Source organism: Hemitrygon akajei, chromosome 16 (assembly GCF_048418815.1).
Source record: "Hemitrygon akajei chromosome 16, sHemAka1.3, whole genome shotgun sequence".
Classification (NCBI taxonomy): domain Eukaryota; kingdom Metazoa; phylum Chordata; class Chondrichthyes; order Myliobatiformes; family Dasyatidae; genus Hemitrygon; species Hemitrygon akajei.
In genome coordinates this window covers 16,539,005-16,561,687 of record NC_133139.1, presented here as the reverse complement: position 1 = coordinate 16,561,687, position 22,683 = coordinate 16,539,005, and the positions used below count along the sequence as shown (strand labels likewise).

Here is a 22,683-nt window from a genome sequence, read left to right as displayed (position 1 = left end):
ATCAGAATAAAAAATGGGAGGGCAAACAGCAGCCACCTGGAGTATTCAGGGCCTGCAGCCAGGAATTCTGAAGTGGTATTCTTGGTATCCAGAGTGGTTCAGGTCTAGAATAACAAGCCTGCAAGTGTGGCTGAGACAAATATCTACAGCCTGGCTTCTGTTACAAATTTCCATTCCATGCTTTGAGCAGTGAACATTGTCAGTTTGAATCAAAATGCACCCTTCTATCAGAAATCACTTTGCTACTGTCAAACATCTGTTGAGTGAATAACAGCTGGGTGCTGTACATCATCAAGTCTTCTGGCAGAGAAAAAAAATCATACCATCACCAATGGCAGATGAGTTGTTTGGACTCAATCTTTCGAACGAAGAATGCAGACAGCTGGACAAATAGAGAAAAAAAATCCTCAACAAAAGATTTAAAATAAATCATCAGTCATAAAAAAAAAATCAAGCTTTTGATGTTGAAGCATATTCATGGCTTGATTGCTTTTCTGAAAGGACAGGAAAATAGAATCAGTCTTACAACATCTGCAGAGTCCCAATTCAAGAGAACTTTAGGACCACAAGGGTGGTAGAAATTCATTCAGTGAGTCTGTAAACATGTCTCCAGCATCAGACTCATTTCTTGTAGATTATTTTCAGTCATACAGAGCTACAAAACAGAAACAGGCCCTTTAGGCCATCTAGACCATGCTAAATTGTTATTCTGTCTAGTCCTAGCAACCCAGGATATAACCCCTACACCCCCCCCCCCTTCCATGTACTTATCCAAACTTCTCTTATGAACCATATCCTTGCAAAATCATGTCTATTCAAAAGCCTCTCAAACACCAGTGCTGTATCAGCTTCCATCTCCACCACTCCCTCTGCAAAAAACTTATTCTGCACATCTCCTTTAAAACTCCTCCCCCCCCCAAATACATGCCCTCTTGTACTTGACAATCTCTTATGTTTCAAACTGCAACCCCAAAAGTCAACTTCACCACTTCAGAAACAAAATGAAATACAAACTCAGCCTCCCATTTATATTTCTGCACTCAAAATGCTTCCAAATATTTATGGAAGCCCATTTGCTGCAAATCTCACTGCCAAAAATAATCAGGAAAATGACCAGCACATCTATAACTGAATTCCACTAAATGGGTAGCCTCCAACCCGACATCATGAACATCTATTTCTCTGATCTCCCCTCCATTCCCCATTCTGGCTCCCTTCACTTTTCTGCCTATCATTTCCCTCTGGTGTTACCCTAACCCCCTTCCTTTTCTCCCACTCTGCTCAGATTCCTCCTCCTTTAGCCCTTTACCATCCATCATCTCCCAAATTCTCACTTCAAACCTTCCTCTACCCATAGCTTCACCCATCACCTTCTAGTTTGGATCCCTTCCCTTCCTCCCACTTTTTGGCTTCTTTCCAGTCCCGATGAAGGGTCTCAGTCCAAAATGTTGACTCTTTAATCCTTTCCATGGATGCTGCCTGATTTGCTGAGTTTCTCAAGCATTTTGTGCACATGTTACTCTGGTCTTTCCTTCATTCAGATCCCAAGTGGCCTGCTGTACATTTGCAACATCATCACCCTTTATTAAAATCACATAGAAACTAGTTTCAAGGTAACAGTAGCACAGGACCATTTGCTATTCCACACAGCCTCTTTCATTACATGGACTGTTTCAGGTCCCAGGCCGCTAATATAATATTTTAAGTTGTTAACACTAGCCTTCCAGTTGACGCTAAATGTAAGTGCTTTAATTGAGTGTGATGTACAAAATGTTTACTGCATGGCAAATTAATGCACATCAAGCCATTAAATTATAATACACCTTCCTAGAGCTCCTCTAATTATATGCTAATGATTCTGATCGGGTTGACGTCACCGGGTTTATTATGTGCATAGTAATAGCAAGCAGCTGCAGAAACACTTCCTTAAAGAAAGTGTTTAAATGAGCGAATTCCACTAGTCAAACCCAAATTATCAGAAGGTACACGTCAAAAGTTGCACAATTACAGTTAAAGCCGCTCAGATGAAGTGCACTGAACTGCAGCCATGAGTTAAACCTCTTCACACATTCACAAAGCAAAGCCAAGGATCATTTGCCCAAAGACAGCTTTTAGGGGAAGATCATAGAGTGCTGTTAAATTGTATATATTAATAAAAAAAATAGAATCGTTATCCAGCACAAGTTTGCCAAGAACCACAATTCATTCCTCATCAATCCTCCAAGAGATGCAGGACAGATAAAGATGCTCCAAACCCCCACAGTGGTGGAGCAGTGAAGTGGTTAATTGACCACTGATCCAGAAAAACCAATGCAAATGCCACCTCGGTAGCTTGGAAATTTTAATTCAATTAAGTCAAAGAACTTGCAATTAAAGTTAGTTCAGTAACAGTAATCTTGAAAGTAGTGGATTGTTGTAAAAGCCCATCTGGTTCACCATTGGACTTCGAGGAAGGAAATCAAATGCTGGTCTTCATTCAGTGGCAGCCCCACCAATATTTCCGACTCGAGCAATTAAGGAGGGACAACAAATACCAACATAATAAAAAACCCTTTGAATGATATACACAACTGAGTCACAAGTGCTGTGTACATTCCAATAAAACTAGAACACTGAGCTTTTAAGTGAAACAAACGCCTTTTTGTCTTTTACATGTGTGGATTAATGATAATCTGGAATAGGAAAGGTCAGCTTGGAGATTTCATTTTCAAAAGAAAATTACTGGGAGTAAGCATCCAAAGTCAGGAACATGTAAACCGACCTTTTCTCAAAGTCACATAAACAAGGGAGCTGGAGGGGGGAGACTGAGGGGAAACAGCATCTTCTTCATATTTTGAATCATCAAAACATTCTTTTATTCAACAAATAAAATTATTTCTAGGCCATGGCATGTGAAAACAGTGCCCCCTTGTGCCAAATAGTTGTACAACAACCAACACAGTGCTTCTAACACAGGTAGATATGGGTTGAGTGTATTTAGCCAAAATGCACCAGCCATTCTTACCTGTGGTACTGTGCCTGTAGAAACTGGAATTCCTCTTTAATCCGATCCAAAGTTTCTGGGAAGGTGAATTTCAAAGTTTGGGATGAGGCACCTGGGGTGGCGGATGGTGGTACCTAGAGAGAATGAGGTTTAGAATAATGTAATCACACTCCAGAGATCACAATCTTAAGTCTGCAGTCCATTAATAAAGATGCTGAATCATTATATGACAACGCTGAATCTTACAAGGCAGCTCAAAATTCCAGCTTGTTAGATCAAACATCTCCACAGGTCTATCCTGTGCCCACAGATTGATGCAATTATAGAAGGTATGCCAAAGTTACATTTCATTAGAAGTTTGAGGGGATTTGTTATGTCACCAGAGACCAGCAAATTTCTACAGATGTACAGTGAACAGCATTCTGTCTGGCTGAATCACCACCTGGTATGGAGACGCCAATGCACAGATGCAGAAAATTGAGAACTCAGCCAGTTCCATCACAGACACTAGCCTCTCCACCATCGAGGACACCTTCAATAGGCAATGCCTCATGAAGGCTGCATCCATGTTTAAGAACACTCACCATCCTCTCTTCTCATTGGTACCATCAGGGAAGCAGGCAGAACAGGAGCCTGAAGACACACACTCGACAACTCCTTTCCTTCTACCGTCAGATTTTTGAATGAACTGTGAACCCATGAACACTACCTCACTTTTTGCACTATATTTTAATGCTTCATTATAAACTATAATTTTTTTAAAAAAATTTATTGCACTGTACTGCTGCAAAACAAATTCCAAGACATGTATCAGTGATAATAAAGTCAATTGCAATTCTATAATTTCCCCCTTACAGACACATGGGAGAGAGTGAAGATTTAAAAGACTGAAAGGAGTTATGCAAAAGCCATGCACATCTCCAGCAAAGTTTCTGGGATGACCAAACAGCAGGTCGGTAAAATAAGACACAGAATATGTCAGAAGACCAAATAAACATTTTATTCAAGAGATTCAATAGGTTAGGAATTGCTCTGAATTCCTCAAAGTATGGCGAAGATGTGGAACCAGCTGGAGCAATGCAACAAGATTTCTGGGAATTTGTGATTTTCTTTTTAAAAAACTATGTATTGATCAATTACAGGACAATTATTTTTATTATCCAGTTCCCACTGGATTGCACCAAGTTGCTCCCCATGTTGAGATGGGAACTGATCCTCGATGATTGCTTCTGGCCCCCAAGTCATTTAAGCAGAAATGAGCTACAGACTAGCGATCAAGTTAGCGTTACCTGACACATGTATGGCATACTGTGACATACAGTGAAAGGAGCAGTTTTGAATCAATCAGCAACACGGTCCAAGGACTGTGCACGAAGAAGCCCTCAAGAGTCACATTTCCTGCGCCAACACTGCATGCCCGCAACTCAGTAATTCTAACTGTACATCTTTGGAATGAGAGAGGAAACGAGAGCACTCAGAGAAAACCCACATGGTCACAGGGAGGTACTAACTCCTTACAGGTGCGCACTGGACACTGAACACCAACTGATGATCGCTAGCACAGTGAACTAATTGTGCTAACTGTTATGCTACCTTTGCAAATACAGTGTTGGCATTTATTTCAAGAGGAAAGGAATACAAGAGGAGATAATGCTGAGCCTTTACAAGACACTAGTCAGGCCACACTTGGGGTATTGTTAACAGTTCTGGACTCCATTACTCAGTAGATAGATAGATAGATAGATAGATACTTTATTCATCCCCATGGGGAAATTCAACAGTAAGTAGGTGTTGTCATTGAAGAGAATCCAGAGGAGGGTCACGAGGATGAAGGGGTGAACATTTGGAACATATGGAAGCTTTGGGTCTATACTTACTGAAATTTAGAAGAATGCGGTGGGTGGGGGGGTGGGAGGGGGAAGAAATCTTATTGAATGCTGAAAGGACTAGGTAGGCTGGATGTGCAGAGCTCGTTTCCAGTGGTGGGGGTATCCAGAACTGGAGGGTACAGCCTCAGAATTGAGGGGCAACCATTTAGAGCAGAGATAAGGAGGATTTTTTTTTTTTTAAAGCCAGAGAGTAGTAATTCTATAGAATGTTCTGCCACAGACTGCAGTGGAGGCAAAGTCTGTGATTATATTTAGGGCGGAAGTTGATTGATGCCCTGACCGATCAGGGAAACAAAGGATATGGTGAGAAGGCAGGTGTATGGGGTCGCGTGGGATCCAGGATCAACCTTGATGGAATGACAGAGCTGACTTGACGAGCTGCACGGCCTAATTCTGCTCCTATGTCTTGTGGTCTTTTCGGAGGGCAAAAAAAAACCATCAACCAAATTCCATGAACCTGAAGACACATAGGCCCAGACCGAGTAAGAAAAGCACATTTTCATTGTCACCACTGAAAAGACCATTATATTCCAAATTTATAAAAGTAAACAATTAATAAATAAATAGGCATTGGAGTGCAAATTCATTAGGAGAATCTAGTCAATCCCACCTACTATCAGTTAAAGGATCGGACCCTAAAAGTTCAAAGGACATTTAATGCATTACACTATATACAACCTTGAGATTCGTCTCATCATGGGAGCCACAAAGAAACCCAAAAAAAAATCTATTTAGAAAAAGACCAAACACCCAATGTGCAGGGAAAGCAAAACAAATCAAACAACGGAAATTAATGAAAGTGGGTTCAGAGCCACAAAGCCAGTCATCTGGCAGATGGTGAAACAACGTTAAAAAAATATTGTTGTTAATTGAAATTTAGTCGCACTCATTGGGAAAAGTGCAGGAATAAAGATACCCAAGTGTTTCTTGATACCACCCACGGCCAAATTGTTCATCAATGCTCATAAAAGGCACTTGGGCAAAATAGCAGAGCAACAGCATTAAACTAAGATTTAATTGTTCATTCAGTCACGGTAGAAACTGTCTTCACTGACTTGCTTCACGTATTATCCTTAAAGGGAGTTTCCATCCCTGCCCACTGAGAATTCACCAAATTAAAACAAGTACAGAAACTGCACCCACAGCAAGGCAATAGTTTCATGTCATACTGATCATTTCTATAAACCCCAATGGCTAGCTTTTAAACCAATACTACATGTCAGGCTCTTCAACCGTTTTCATTCAAACTACACAGAAGCACAATCTTGCGGTTTACAATTGACATCCTTGCTGCACAGAAGCCCGACAAGTTACAACAGTGAGTCTAACACGCCATTCACCTCCTCCTCCTCTTCATTCCACGGTCCTCTATCAGAGGATCTCTTCTTCAGCCCTCTTTATCTCTTCCACCTATCACCTCTCAGCTTCTCACATCATATCCCCTCCCCCCCACCTGGCTTCACCTATCAGTTTACAATCCTCCCTCTCCCTTATTCTGGCTTCTCCCCCCTTCCTCTCCCATCCTGATGAAGGGTCTCAGCCCAAAACCTCAACTGTTAATTTCCCCACCATAGATGCTTTCAGATGAGTGATGTTACAACTGTAAGACTCCTGTGATAGATTCACCTTTCATCGTTGCCATTATTGGATACGGATTACGCAAGACTTGGTGACGTCAACAGCAAGAACCTGCACGACACAAGCAAACCCTCTGTCACCATCTACCAGCTATTTCTGGGCGTGCAAACCCCAAATCATTACAAAGGGATCGACTAGATTCTCTTAATGATCCAGGATGAATTTGCACTCCAATATAGATACAAGGGATTTAAATTCATTTACTCTTAAAAGTTTGGAACCCAGTTTAAAAATTCTTTTCTGTTATGGTGACAATGGAAATGTGCTTTCCTTACTCAGTATGGGCCAAATGCATGACTTCAGGTTCATGGAATTTGGCTGATGATTTATTGGCCTCTGTAAAGGCCTCGTCTGTAATCATTCCTGTTTAATAAATTGGGGGCCAGAACCAATCCTTTCTGATGGAAGATTATCAGCTTGGATAATCTGCTCTTTGGCCTGTCCACACAAGTCTTTCAGAGCAAGGAGTTATGCGTAACCAAATGCTACAAGCTGACACATTCCAAGCTGTAGGCCTATATTTATTTACTGAGATAGCGAGCAGGCGGCCTTGCTGGTTCTTAGAACCGCGTCACCCAGCAATGCCTTGATTTAATCCTAGCCTAATCACAGGACAATTTACAATCACCACTTAGACCTACTGGTTGGTAGGTTTTGTACAGTGGGAGGAAACTGGAGCACCCAGAGGAAACCCACGCAGTCACAGGGAGAACGTACAAACTCCATACAGGCATCAGCAAGAAGTGAACCTGGGTCACTGGTACAGTCAAGCATTGTGCTAGTCACTATGCTACTGTGCTACCCTATACGTTTCAAGGAGTTATGCGTAACCAATTGCTACAGGCTGACAAAGTCCAAGCTATATGTTTATACACTAAAAGGAGTTATGCATGATCAAATACTACAAGCGGACACATTCCAAGCAGTAGGACTAAGTTGAGACCAAGTCTCTGCGAATCAAGGCTAGAATACAGGAGTCTCAGTATCACGTGACTGGAGAGGCCTCGTCCTATATAATCCAGACCCTGGTGTTAAACTGAAGAAGGGATGGCATGGTAACACAAGGGTTAGTGTAACACTATTACAACATCAGTGACGGGGGTTCAATCCCCCCGCTATCATAAAGGAGTTGTACAGGCTCCTCTTTTCTTCCAAGTGCTCCAGTTTCCACCCACAATCCAAAGACATTGGTCACATGAGCATAATTGGGCACAAGGGCCTGTTACTGTACTGTATCTCTTAATACAGCATGGTAACATAATTAGCATGCTTTACAGTACCGGCGACCCAGGTTCAATTCCCACCGCTGCCGGTGAGGAGTTGCATGATCTCCCCGCAGTTTTCCTCCAGGTGCTCTGGTTTCCTCCCATAATCCAAGGATGTACTGGTTGGTAGATTAATTGGTCATTGTAAATTGTCCCGTGACTAGGCGAGGGTTAATTCAGGGGACTGCTGGCCAGTATAACTTGAGGGGCTGGAAAGGCCTATTCCACACTGTATCTCTATATACAAATAAAACTCCTCAGCAGGTAATATGATGTTGATAGACAATCCAAGTTTAAAACCAGTCAAAGATGAGACATAGGCAACATTAGACCTCCTCCCCCACCCCCAGATCAAAATGCTTGATCAAAGCACAGCGAAGCTCCTTGACGCTGGGGTTTTAACCTCATTTCAAGATTAAGAACTCTGCAAGTACTCTGATTAGTCACATATGGAGGGAGTCTATCAAACCCACAGCTTTGTACTCTTCCTCGCTCCACCCAATTACTGCTTATGCAGAACAAACTCTTTCTGATTAAGGTAATTCTCCCATGTTTCCTCCATTTGAACACCTAATGGCAGGGGAAACAAAGGCATGGGTGGTGGCATACAATGGCCTGGAGCCCTAACATTAATCACGTCTTCAGGATTGTGCTAAAATGGCAAACCCAAGACTTGGCTCATTTCCTAAGGCTGGACTTGAATCTATGACCTGCCCTCAGAGGCAAACTGTCTACAGATTACTCAACTTCACAAGTTTGACACTTTTTTTAAAAAAAAATTAAAAATAATTTAGACTTGGCTTGCATCCAGAGATCTGCACCATTGATTTGGTAACAAGTTCAAATCCCACTACTGGAACTGGGGACTTTAAATACAAGTAATTAAATCTAAATTGCAACATCAGTAATGATGACGACTTGTGAAAAATCCATCTAGATCACTGCATGGAAAGAAAATCAGAAAGTCTGGTCTATATCCATGAGCAAGGCTTCACTTCCCTGAAAATGATTGTCCTGCCTTCTCCCCTTAACCTTTGCCACCCTTACTAATCAAGAAACTATCAATCTCCGTCTTAAATGTACCCAATGGCTTGGCCGCCACAGCTACCCGTCGCAATGAATTCCACAGATTCACCACCCTCTGGCTAAAGATTACAACTCAAGATCTTAGGCTTAGAGTGAAAGAGGAAATATTTAAGGGGTGTCTGAGCATGAATTCTTTCACTCGGAGGATGGTCCGAGTGTGGAACAAGCTGCAGAAGTGGTAGGTGAGTGTTCAATTGTAACATTTGAGAAGGGCTTGGATAGGTACACAGAAGGGAGAGGAATGGAGGGTTATGGTCCAGGTAGATAGGGCAAGGCTAGCACTGGTTAGGTGAGCCAACAGGCCGTTTCTGTGGTGTAGGACTCTGAGTCAAAGGCTTACCTAAAACTACCCTCTGCGTGCTGGTCAATTCAGAGGGCAAGTGAAATGCATGATAAATACAAGTCCTCATGCCCCAAGAGGAAACCAAAAAAAGAGAACCCAAACCAGGGGGAAAAAAAAAGCTGTTCTATTAGTTATACCTGAAACATGACAAATGATCTGAGTGGGTATTTATGAGAGTCACTCATCGCTTACCACTAAATGAAACTGTGCTGTAAAATAACTGCAAATCTAACCTACTGAGTTTCAGATCACTGGCTCTGCTGTTTTGGTTTTAGAGAATTAAATCTATTCAGCACTCATTACAAAGAATTGCAGTGGCCGGTGAACATCTTGCAAATAAGAACACAAGAAATTCTGCAGATGCTGGAAGTGCAAAGCAACACAAAATGCAGGAGGATCTCAGCAGGTCAGGCAATATCTGTGGAAATGAATAAACAGTTGACATTCCTCCTCCTTCGGCCCTTTACCTTTTCTAACCATCACCTTTCCACTTCCCCCCAAACACCTGGCTTCACCCATCACCTCCTACCTTGTACTACCCCCCCCCCCCCCCACCCACCTTCTTATTCTGGCCTCTTCCCCATCTTCCCAGTCCTAAAGAAGTGTCTCGGCACAAAACATTGATTGTTTATTCATTTCCATAGATGCTGCCTGACCCACTGAATTCCTCCAGCATTTTGTGTGTGCTGATCTTGCAAATGAGGCCTATTGCATTAGTCAACCCTTTCATGAGTTAACCCAGTATTAAATTAGTGCTGGTGTTGCTTTTGTAAGGTCCAGTATTTCTACTAACACTTTATGGATTGGCTGGTAAACTGCGCCCTACCAAGATACCCTGTAGGTGTGCCCTGTGACACCCAAAGGTTATGCAGAACAGAAACCGACTCTACAAACCAACTCGTCCACCGCCACCAAGTTTCTACCTGAGCATGTCCCACTTGTTTGGGCAAAATGCTTAAACTTTTTTTTTGTACCTGTAGTAAGTAGCATGATGTTAAAGACTTCTAGTTTCACCCTGGATCTCCATTCACTGAACTGGCATCAACAATAGACACTGTGGGCACCAGTAGAGAGGGACATTTTAAGAACTACCTTGGTCTCTACCTTTTGAAAGCTTCCAACAGCCCTTGCTGAAAAGCACAGATAGAGAGAACTGAGCAGCAACAATGTCACATGCTGTTGTTTCCGACTAAATCCAGAGACTCCCAATTTTAACCCAACACACTTCACATTTGACCATATCCCTCCCTTTTCTGCATCTTCACCCGCCTATCCAAATTTGTCTTCTTTGTCAGTCTTTATGTATAGTACTGTGCAAAAGTCCTTTAAACTGTAGTAAAGTTATGCATGGCACTGCTGCTGTGTAAAAACAAATTTCATGACATATGCGAGAGATGAGAAACCCGATTCTGATATGGGTCTCTATCGTGAAATGAGTGGGAAGGGGGAAGGGATTCACGGTTGAGAACACAGGAAGGGAGCAAGAAGCACTAGAGATATATTCTTTAAAGATCAATAAACCAACTGTTTGGAATCAAATGACCCTGCCTGGTGCTCAGGGCTGGGTATGCCTGCACCTGTGCCACCCTTGTTCCTGGAACTGCTTCCCTGCCCCCGTCCCACACCCTTACTGTGGTGCTCCACCCTCACCATCCTTTGCTCCTGCCAGATTTACAAACACACACACACACACCCAAGACTTTTACACAATAGTACACAAATTTCACCATCACTCAACAGTCCCAAGACTGGTTGCAAAAGGAAGACTGGCAAACCCATCCATCAGAAACCCAGAGCTACAGAAACACTAGCATAAGCTCCAAAGACTTCACCTTAGCGAGAGGAAGGAGCTTCAAAGATGGGCTACACCTGCAGCAACTTGAAAGACTGGCTCAGAATAAAGTACTCTGGTGAGCTGTTATCGGCAGTCTATGCCTCAGTAGGAGTGATGGGTTTAAATAAGTTTTGTTTAAGAGTATAATTTTTCATAAATTCCATAGTACTTCATTTCCCTGAAATAAGAAAATGAATCTTAAGGTAGTATATGGCAAAATATACATACTTTGATAATAAATATACTTTGACTATCCAAGTCTCTGAAATACTCCTATGCTACCTGCCTCTACCACAACCCTTGGCAGAGCATTCCAGCTATCAGTAAAGAAGCTAATAATATAGCAGGGGAAGGTGGGGTGCATTTGGAAAGAAAAGTATAACAGATCAAAGGGCAAAGTGTTTAAGTAGTAAAGGATTAGTGAGTTTAAGGTTTTGTCAGGGTGACAAGGGAACACCTCTTCAGCAGCTGGAAGACACAAGAGCTTGGGGGACATTCTGGCAGGAAATCAAATCTCCTTTGAGCTCAGAAGAGGCCAGTTCCATTGAAAGCCCGAAGCTTTATCAAAGCCAAAATGGAAAGCTGTAGAGCAGTGGGCGAAATTACACAAATATAGTCAGTGAAGTAACGGAGGTCCGAAACAGCTCCTGGAGTACAGCCGATTTGGACCGGTGATATCAAACAAAACTCTTCAAGCCAGTTTGGGAAAACAAAGCAAAAAGGAACAGCGGCAAAATGGTTAAAAAGGTCGCCTTATGATTAATTCAATCACTCAAATAAAACCGCAAGATTAAAAACAGAAACTTATCAAACTTTGTTTCGCTTTGAATACATGCAAATTCACACATTTCATGCAAATGCATTCAATCCACCAGACGGTTTCGTTTACATAACAACATTTCCAGAGTTGGCATCCATTCACTCTGGCATTTTCCTTCCTGTACAAGCAACATATGCACAAAATGCATGAAGACCTCATTGGGCAAATATATCTATTAAGAAATTGCCCGTGACAAAATGAAACATGTAAACATTTTTGCTTCCCCTCCCAGCAAACCCACCCCCCCCCAACCAGCTTGCCTCAGAATGACACCAGGATGCCTAGTGCAGAGATTCCCAACATATCTTCTCATTCCACACATCCTTTGCCAACCCCAGTTCTTGGTCCTGCAACTGCACTCGGTGGCCAATTTATTAGATACTCCTGCTCATTTAGTGCAAATATCAAATCAGCCAGTTACATGGTAGCATCGCAATGCATAAAAGCATGCAGTTCAGTTGCTGTTGAGACTGAACATCAGAATAAGGAAGAAATGTGATCTGAGTGATGTTGGTGCCAGACAGGGTGGTTTGAGTATCTCAGAAATTGCTGATCTCTTGGGATGTTCACACACAACAATCTCTAGAGTTTATGGAGAATGGCGTGCAAAACAAAACAACAATCCAGTGAGTGACAGTTCATGGGAGAAAGTGCTTGTTAATGAGAGAGGTCAGAATAGCCAGACTGGTTCAAGCTGACAGGAAGGCGACAGTTAACAAAAACAACCATGAACAAATGTGAAGTAGATAGGCTACAGCAGAAGACCACAAATATACATTCCACGGTCACTTTATTAGGTACAGGATGTATGCAATAAAGTGACCACTGTGTAAATAGCCATTACAACCAAAGGGAGCAAGTGAGGCACACTACAATGAGATGTTTCAGCATAACCACAAGACTTTGTTCAGATGCTAGTAATCTGGATTAACACTCGCATACAAAAAGCTGGAGGAATTCAGCAGGACAGACAACATCAATGGACAGGAATAAAGAGTCAACATTTAGGGCCCAGACCCTTCAACACACTTCAGGTGCTCAACAATAAAAAAAAAAATTATATTTCTGTCAGACTTCTAGAATATCACCTTGTAATGCTGACAGGTCAATAATCAATGTTAGGTTAATTGAGAAGGATTTAAAATTAAACCATATCTTTCAAACATGGCCTCAGGCAATTAGATATAAAGTGATCCATACATTCATCTGCCCTTGCTATCAAAATTCTTATCCCATTTCTCAAATCCTTCAATCCTATGAACTCCCAAGATCTCCTCCAGTTGCAGTTTACATTTGGCTATGTTGCCTTCTGTTGCAGAGGGCCTAAACATTTGAACACCCTCTACAAACCATTTCATCGCCATCCTGCACAAGTTGTATTTAGAACTCATTGTCAACCTCTTGCGATGTTTGATGTCAAATTTTCTCTGCACCCTGCTCTGGTGTTCCCTGAGGGTATCTTGCCAGAGCAAGTACTAGACTTGGGGCTGGGTATCAGGCATCTGTCATTGGTAGGTTCTCGTAGAATATTTCTCCCTCTGCTTCCATACACCCTCCCTGAATTCCAAACCTAACCTTTATTCCCAAACTTCCTTCAAATTCCCCATGGTAGGGGAGTCTAGGACAAGAGGACTTCAGGATTGAAGGACATCCATTTAGAATAGAGATGCAGAGAAATTACTTTAGTCAGAGGATGGTAAATCTGTGGAATTTGTTGCTACGAGCAGCTGTGGAGGCCAAATCATTGGGTGCACTTACGGCAGAGATAGATAGGTTCTTGATTAGTCAGGGCATCAAAGGGTATTGGGAGAAGGCAGGGAAGTGGGGATGACTGGAAGAATTGGATCAGCCCATGAATGAATAGCAGAGCAGACTCGATAGGCCAAGTAGCCTACTTCTGCTCCAATATTTTATGATCCAAACTCATGGAACTTTAACCTGACCCCCTTCTACACTAAAGCAGGGTTTCAAACCAAAGCATAATGATTAGCTTTAATCATCACGCGTACATCAAAACATAGACTGGAATGTGTTACTGCATCGTTTGAAAGTGTCTGGCACCGACACAGCATGTCCTCATCTCACTTGACCTAGCAGCCCGTCTTTGGAATATGGGAAGAAGCTAGAGCATCCAGAGGAAACCCACTGGGAGAACATACAGCAGCAGAAATCAAATCCTGACCAGTAATTGCTGGCACAGTAAAGCTAATTCACTAACCAATACACTACCTTGGTCATGGTGACACTGGAATGCAAAACCATGAGCATTTTCTCAACAACTTGACAAACCCTGTAGAACGCCTTGAAACATGTTGCTATGGTTAAGGATTTTATAAATGCAAGCTGTCATCCATGTAGCTTACTGCAAAAATTTTTAAAAAGTCTCCACTGACCCAAGACGCAGAAACTTGGAGAAAATCAAGATGCCCGCCTTTCTTCATGCAGAAGAGTTAACAACACTGCCCAGTCATCTGGCCTCACCTCCTATCCAGGGAAAGGAGGTGGGCATCATACTAATCTGCTACTGGGCTTACCCTGGCTTCTTGCCTGGGGTAAACACAGACAGAATGACAGAGATTGATGGTCGGAGATTAGACAATGCCGCACCCATTGCGCCATTTGTCTACCACGATGGTAGAGGACAAACTAGGCTCACCTTTCAACAATCCACGTTTTCTCATGTACTGGTGTCACAATATGAAAGAGCAACGGCTGACCTGGAGGCTACATGTGGGGATATTATTCATATTACCATTCAATTCACCATTGGTACATGGGTATAATGCTTCAAAAATGAGGCATTTGGAAAGTAAACATGAAACAATATCCCAGATTCAAAATAGTTTTGGATATTACAAATGAGCCAAAAAAAAACAGCAAGCTCTCATGTCACAAATAAAAACATGAAATTCTACAGGGGAAAATAAATGTATCCCAAGCTTCAAAAGGGCATTGTGTTAAAGAACAAGTCTGCAGAGATATTTGGGAGAAGAAGGAAATTAATCCCAGGGCATCAAAGGTTACAGGGAGAAGGCAGGAGAATGGGGTTGAGAGGGATAATAAATCAGCCATGATGGAATGGTGGAGCAGAGTCAATAAGCTGGATGGCCCAATTCTGCTCCATCTTCTGGTCTGATTGGGAAACAATTCAAAATAAAAAGTAGTTAGTGCAGAGCAAGCGAGTCAGAATGGCCTCCTAATCCCTCACTTCACCTCCCTGATTCCAAAAGGAGTGATACTATTTTACACATCTGGCATCACCATCAATAACTTTGACATTGCAACAGCATCTTTCTGCATCCATCTCAGCATCAGCAAACTAATTTGGACACTAAGCCACACACAAAGATATCTGGGCACTTAACTAAATTTTAGTCACAGTATGTGAAAAGCATTTGAAGAACTGCAAGTTCCAGCCTGGGGCAGTGCCTTGGCTATCAGTGGCAGGGTAATTAAAATAAAAATCAGAAATACTGAAGGAGTGCAAACTTGGTGAGATGTAGATGCTTTAGAACATTCGTACGAGGCGGAGGACCCTGGAGGGGAGGGGTCATGGGGGAAATTGAAACCATGAGCATTTTAACAAGTCGTTGCTTAACTAGAAGTTCCGTGTGTGAGAGAGCAAGTAGGCATCAGCGCTTAATGTCCATTAGGGCGCAAGGAACAGCTTTCGAAGAGATCAGAACTAAAGCAGTTCAGTAGAAGAGTTGGTCCAAAGACGACAGAAGAACAGCAGATGAGCAGTGGCAGGTGGAGAGTCCGACAATGCGACAGTGGCGGAAATAGCAACCTTAATAATGGCACCACCTTAACTCGGGAGTCAAATATGCCAGCGAGGTTGTAAACAATCTTGTTTAATCTCAGATAATCACCAGGGAGAATGATGAAGTGGGCGGCTGGAGAACAAAGTTTGTGACAAGGACTGAAGACAATGGTTTCAATCTTACCAATATTCCTTTGGTGACATGACTGCCTCTCCAGAACTTTTCTGCCAGGGAAGCCACATTTTTTAAAAAAAAGAGAAACAAGGGAGGGGTCCACGTTGGAGGTAGAGCCGGATGCCGATGTACACACTTGGCAAATGACGCTGTAGTTTAGGATTATGTTGCATGCCTTTCAGAAATAAAAGATCTTTGGAGGACACTCCAAACACCGAAGAATTGCATTGCCAAAAGCCCAGTAAAACCATTTTATTTCAATAGGGATGAAATAAATGGCACAAGTTTAGCGAAAAGATGGGGACGCGCAAACAAAACGGGTAACTACTGCTCTCTGTCGCTACGGAACTCAGTCCAATAAGGAAGTCAGTTTTTTTTTTAAACCGCAATATTCGCCATTGCTCTAACATCATGGGTTTAGCCTCTTCGCCGTTTAAGAATTGGTCTGTGATCTTTTAAGATGGGGTGGGGAAAGGAGGGTTAGGAAATTCCCGATATATTAAAAATAAACAAGCGTGACTGACAGCTAATAAGGGGAGGCGAGAGAGTGTGAGGGGGAGTACGGATAAAAGGTCTGAAGGTTTGCCGGGGGTGGGGGTGGTGGTGGAATAAAACCCCTTCCTAAGCAGCTTAGTGAAAGGCACCCAGAATTATCTGACCTCAACTACCCCCGGGATGCCAATGTAAACAATCCCCTGTAATTCGAGTGCGCTTCTCTCGCTTTATTGCCCCGCACGTGTACCGCACATGCCCCCCTCTGATAAAAGTGAAAGAGGCTGTAGAACGGGTGGGTGCTGGGTCTTTGAATTTAAAAATAAATCTGAGATCCCAAATCGATTCGCCGTATGGTGCAAACACACACGAATGCGGGGGGGGGGGGTAGAAATAATAGAATTCAGAATCGACTGCCTCATCTACTGCCCGGCGCCTTGCTTTCCTCCCTCTCACTCGCGCACACACACACACACACCCTCCCCCTGTGACAACGCATCTCCATTTTCTACAGTTGTTACTTGTGTGGAGTTGAGTTAGGAGCCCAGCAAAAGCGATTCAGCAGCGGCGCAAACACAAAATGACATTTTCGAGAAGAGAAGGCGATGCTCAGAAGGGGGGAAAAAAAACTCCCACCACGGTGCTTTTTAAGTATTTACATAGCAAACGCGGCTTTCACAATGGACTATTAGAGGCTCACACGCCGTGCTAATCATCTATTAGCATTTCCCCGTGTTGGTAGCACTCAAGCTTCATGTTGGGGGAGGGAGCGAGAGAGAAAAATAGGCCACAATATATCAAGACAGTAGTGATGTACCGAAGTAGAGACTCTATATCCTTCCATTTAGAGAGAGAGAAAAAAAACGATCAAGTCACTTACCGACGAGCGGTTGTGAGGAAACATTTCTGTTGCTGGAGAAAATTTGTCCAGGTAGCTGCAATCTTTAGGAATTGTAACAGCCCACACCAAAAAAAGCTGCGATCAAACGGTGTAATACGATGTTGTACATCCCCCGGATCCCTTTGTTCAAATGGACTAATTCAAACAAGCACTTCTTCTCTACCGGGATCAAATCATGTAGCCTTGAGGCGATGGTTCGCAATTGGCTCATAAATCTGTCAGTAACGTCGGATACTTTTTTTTACCCCTCCTGGCTAATGTGCAAGAAAGGCAGATTAATAAATCACCCGCAATCCTTGCGAAAAGAAAGGAGAGGGATGAGCGAAAACAGAGTTAGCAAATAAATATCAAAAAGGAAAACTAAGGCACGACTGATCGAAGACTTTGCACTGGGAGAGATCAGGGACACGCGGTTTCCTGGACTGAAATCTAATGTTTTCACCGCAACTAGTCAATTACCAGCCCCCAGCCAACCAATGGTAGCGCTGCTCGTCCGACCCAACCCACGTGGGGGACTCGGCACTCCCTGCCGCCCATTGGCTGCGTTTGGGTTCCAACCTTTTAGCTACATTTTGCCTCGTAGCTTTTTTTCCTGTGTGTACAGAAAAAAATGTATTCATATCATTTTGGTAATTGAAGTTCCAAATAAGGTATCCTCCCACAAAAATAGGATTTTGACGCTGTAAACAAATAAGAGCAAAGTACAGATGCAAATAAAGTTTAATTATAAATAAATAAAGCAAGTAAATTTGTTAGAAGAAAGAGTGTTCATTCTGAAACAATGCTGCCACAGAATTGACCCAGTTCCTTAGGGCAAAATAACTTAATATCCAAATTTAGTATGGTGAGACTGGTCATTAAGTACTAAGTATGGTTTCATAGAGCAGGTATATGCATGTTTCTTAACTGACATGAACAGAACATGTGTTACGGTTCAACCCAGAGCCCAGGGGAAACTACTTGGTGTGTAGCAGTTTAAACTTGTTTTGAAATTGGGCAATAGACGACAGAAAATGAAGGAAATGATTAGCAAGTCAGGCAGCAATGAAAAGGCATTTATATATCTCTCAACAGACCCTGTCTGACCTGCTGACTACTTCTGACAATGCACAAAATGCTGGAGGAACTCAGCAGGTCAGGCAGTATCTACCAATAAACAGACAACGTTTTGGGCTGAGACTCGTACTGAAACATCGACTTTTTGTTCCCCTCCATAGATGCTGCCTGACTTGCTGAGTTGATCCAGCGTTTTGTGTGCGCTGCTCAGGATTTCCAGCATCTGCAGAATCACTTGTATTTACCATTGACTATTTCTGACGTATGTTTTGAGTTCAACAGTACGTTTGCTATCAAACCGGGCAGTTTGATTTTACTCATGAATATAACACTTTCAGGGTTTGTGCAAATTTTGCCCAAAAACTTTTCCATCTACACTCAGAGGCCACTTTATTAGGTACCTCCTGTGGTCACTGAGTCTATGTTCATGGTCTTCTGCTGCTGGAGCCCATCCACTTAAAGGTTTGACATGTTGTGCATTCAGAGATGCTCTTCTGCACACCACTATTGTGACACGGGGTTGAGGTACTATCGCCCTCCTGTCAGCTTGAGTCAGTCTGACCATTCCCCTCTGACCGCTCTCATTAACAAGGTGTTTTTACTCACAGAACTGCTGCTCACAGGTTTTCTTCTTTTTGTTTTTTTTTTCTGTACCATTCTCTGTAAACTCTAGATTCTGTTGTGCGTGAAAACCCCAGGAGATCATCGGTTTCTGAGATACTCAAACCACCCTGCCTGGCGCAGGCAGTCGTTCCAGGATCAAGGCAAACACGGGGAAAATCTGCAGATGCTGGAAATTCAAGCAACACACACAAAATGCTGGTGGGACGCAGCAGGCCAGGCAGCATCTATAGGGAGAAGCGCTGTCGACATTTCGGGCCGAGACCCTTGGTCAGGACTGATTCCTATTCAAGGATCCTATTCCACGATCAAAGTCACTTAGATCACAGTTTTTTTCCCCCCATTCTGATGTTTGGTCAGGACAACAACTGAACTTCCTGCTCAGTCTTGAAGAATAGTCTCGGCCTGAAGAGTCAACTATCTAATCATTTCCATAGATGCTGCCTGACCCGCTGAGTACCTCCAGCATTTGTGTGTGTGTTGTACTGAACCTCTTAACCATGTCTGCATGCTGTTATGCATTGACTTGCTGCCACGTGATTGGCTGATTAGATATTTGTGTTAATGAGCAGGTGTGCCTAATAAAGTGGCCACTGAGAGTATGTTGTCATATGAAGAAGGGGTGTACATGCTTGGGACTGCTGCTGTTTAGAAGAGTGGGGGGGGGGGAATTATAAAAGATGTGGTGGGAATTATGGAAGAATCTAAAACTAGGGTTCACCATTGCAATGTAAGAGCTGCCTACTTTAGTGAGAGGTGAGTCGAATTTCTTTTTCCTGACCATCTGTGTTTTTTAATGACTTTATCTTGCCATAGAGAGCAGCAAGGAGTTCAACGTGGCATATACGACCAAGGACCCTGAGGCAATGCTTCCAGAAGTGAGGATGACCGGACTTTGAGCCTGAGCGGAGTGAAGACACTTTGCCGGGAATAGCCCATCCACCCCCTGAACGTTCATTCCCACACATCCCTCCATACCACTGGTGCACAGTGGCTGCAGCACGTACTGCTGTCAGAATGCTCAAATGTTACACACCCAGACCCCTCCAATCCCATGACCTCCACCACCCAGAAGAAGAAGGGTAGGGGGTAGTGACATGCCACCTGGTGCATGGAGGGGTAGGGTGGGGAACTTGGTAACAGTCAGGCCATCAGTATCATGTAATTCTCAATATTATGTACTCTATTGCACATTGTATTGAAGCTTCACTGGGCTGACATCTCAATATTTTTGGGTAGTGCTACACTCCTCAGTGAACCAGGGTTACCCCCTCAGTTAAGTATGGGACGCACTGGGACATAATGTTGCAGGTTGTGGTGATGTACATTTCTATGCTGATGGTAATCCCTGGCACCTCATGAATGTACAGACTTCAACTGATAGATCTGTTCCAAATCTATCACATTTGGCACAATCGTAGAGTCGAACAGCACGGTGGAGGGTGTGGCCAGTTTGACAACTGCAGCTCGTGTCCTCAAGGGCCATGCAAAGATTGCTTTTGTAGTGGGTAGAAGCATCTGCCGCAAGTGAGTTGATGAGGACAAGGTCATTGGCCTATTCCTTATGTTGGTTTACTCACTAGGACATGCTCTCTACTCATTAATACCATCAGGGAGGAGGCACGGGAGCCTGATTACACACATTCAATGTTTAGGAACAGCTTCTTCCCCTCCACCAGATTTCTAAATGGTCAATGAACCCGTGAATACTACCTTACTATTTTTTGCTCTCTTTTCACTCTATAGACTTCATTTATATATACAGTGGATACTGATTAATTTCAACACATTGGGACCAGTACTTTTTGACCCAATTAAGCCCCAATTATTCAGTTTCATGGAAATAGATGAAAAGTATAAAAAAGTAAAATTACAATTTAAGTGAGTAACAATTTATGCCTTTAAGTGAAATACAGAACAAATTAGAATACTATTAATACCTCTTGACGTGAGTTGGCAACAGCACATGACGAACGTCGAGCTCCATGACGACCTACCGACGCTCACTACTAAAATCGAGGCGAGAAGACTGCAACTAGCGGGGCACTGTCTACGCCACCCTGAGCTACCTGCCAGCCTAGTCATCACATGGGAGCCCAAGCATGGGAGGATGAACCCTGGGTGCCCTCCCAAGACTATGGTCAACACACTCCTAGAAGATAGCGGCATGGCTAACGTAGATGAATTGAACACACTGATGAGAGAGAGGGAGGAGTGGAGAGTCCGTCATCGTGCCTGACACTGGCCCCCTAGGCCTGATTCGACGTCATAGTGGTAGTAGTAGTACTAATACCTCTACAGTACTATAAATCTGTGTATTAGTTCCTAATAGTTGTCAACGGAGGAAGTCATCTGCCTTGGTCTTTCGATTGACTTGTAAGTGAACAAAATCAGTGCAGACACCTAGTGCAGATAAGTGGGCTGCCTTCATATAATGCTTTAGACCACTGCATCCTACAAATCTTCATTTTCATTGAAATGGTTTCATTTTCACTCCTGACTAATTCTGGCATCTCCAAACCCGAACGCTTGAAACCACAGAGGGAAAAAAACAAATCGCTCTACCGCTTACTTCTCACCAACTATTTATGACAAAAATCACAATTTTTGGAGACAAGCACCCACAACTGATGATATTTAGAAAGTGATTGCTCTAAAAATGGTGTAGTGTCTAAAGGCCATGCAGATGCATGCGACTAACATTAGTTAGAAACTGAATGGCCACGGTTTCCTGTGTCAAGTGGCATAGTCTCCCAAATAAACAAAGGGAATCTCAGCTATTTTCTCCATTTAGTTATTGTTCTTTAAGAGTTCTCCCAAATAAATGGCTTCTTCAATTAATTGATGGTCCAATTAACCTGAATCCACTGTGTAAATATGTATATAGATTTAATATTTTATCCACTGTGTAAATATGGATATAGATTTAATATTTTAATTAGTAGTATATTTTATATACTGTATTGCACTGTACTGTTGCCACAAAACAACAAATTTCACGACATATGTCAGTGATAATAAATCTGAATCTGATCCTGATTCTACCCTGCCTGGCAGATTGCCGTTCACCACTTAGCCATCCTAGTCTCTGGCGGTAATACCAAACACCACCAGTAATAGGATTTGAGGATGCTGACGTAGGGTGCATTCTGCACCAAGGTGATATTCAATGTTTCATTTTATGCTGTTCATTATTTAGAAACACTAAATGATCATCTGCTGAGGGAGGATGGTAGATGGTAACCTAGCGGAAGTTTGTTTGATTTAGTGCCACGAGACTCGGTGCTGAGGACTCCAATCGCCATTCGATCGCTGAGGCGTCTGGTGGATCTGCTCTATGGTAGACAGGGAGTGTGATGAAGTCATTTTGTACAGTTCAGTGAGCACAACTGTGTCAAACTTCAAAGTTCAAAGTAAATTTATTATCAAAGTACATATACATCACCCTATACAACCCTGAGATTTGTTTTCTGGTGGGCATGCACAGCAAATCCAAGAAGAGAGTCAATGAAAGGCTGCACCCAACAGGATGGACAAACAACAAAGTATTCAATTACAAAAAAAAGATAATTAATAAATAAATAAGCAATAAATATCAAGAACATGAGATGAAGAATCCTTGAAAGTTGTCAAGGTTATGGGAAGAGTTCAGTGATGGGACGAGTGAGGTTATCCCCTTTGGTTCAAGAGCCTGATGGCTGAGGGATGATAACTGTTCCTGAACCTGGTGGTGTTGGTCCTAAGGCTCCTGTGCCTTCTTCCAGATAGCAGCAGTGAGAAGAGAGCATGTCCTGGACGGTGAGGGTCTCTGATGATG

The 22,683-nt window shown here is 42.8% G+C and overlaps 1 protein-coding gene across 3 annotated transcripts in view; it reads right to left on the bottom strand.

Annotated features, from left to right (window-relative positions):
• LOC140739784 (transducin-like enhancer protein 4) overlaps positions 1-17,635 on the bottom strand; it is a 184,786-nt gene extending 167,151 nt beyond the window's left edge. For 2 of the 3 annotated variants that reach the window (XM_073068300.1, XM_073068301.1), the window contains exons 1-2: positions 17,169-17,635; positions 3,005-3,117 (exon numbers count right to left, since the gene is read on the bottom strand). In XM_073068300.1, coding sequence (XP_072924401.1) covers positions 3,005-3,117; positions 17,169-17,192 — 137 coding nt within the window. In that variant the 5' untranslated portion in view covers positions 17,193-17,635. Of the gene's footprint in view, positions 1-3,004; positions 3,118-17,168 lie in introns of those variants that run through there. The other variant, XM_073068302.1, reaches the window with a different exon arrangement.
• Positions 17,636-22,683: the final 5,048 nt, after the last annotated feature.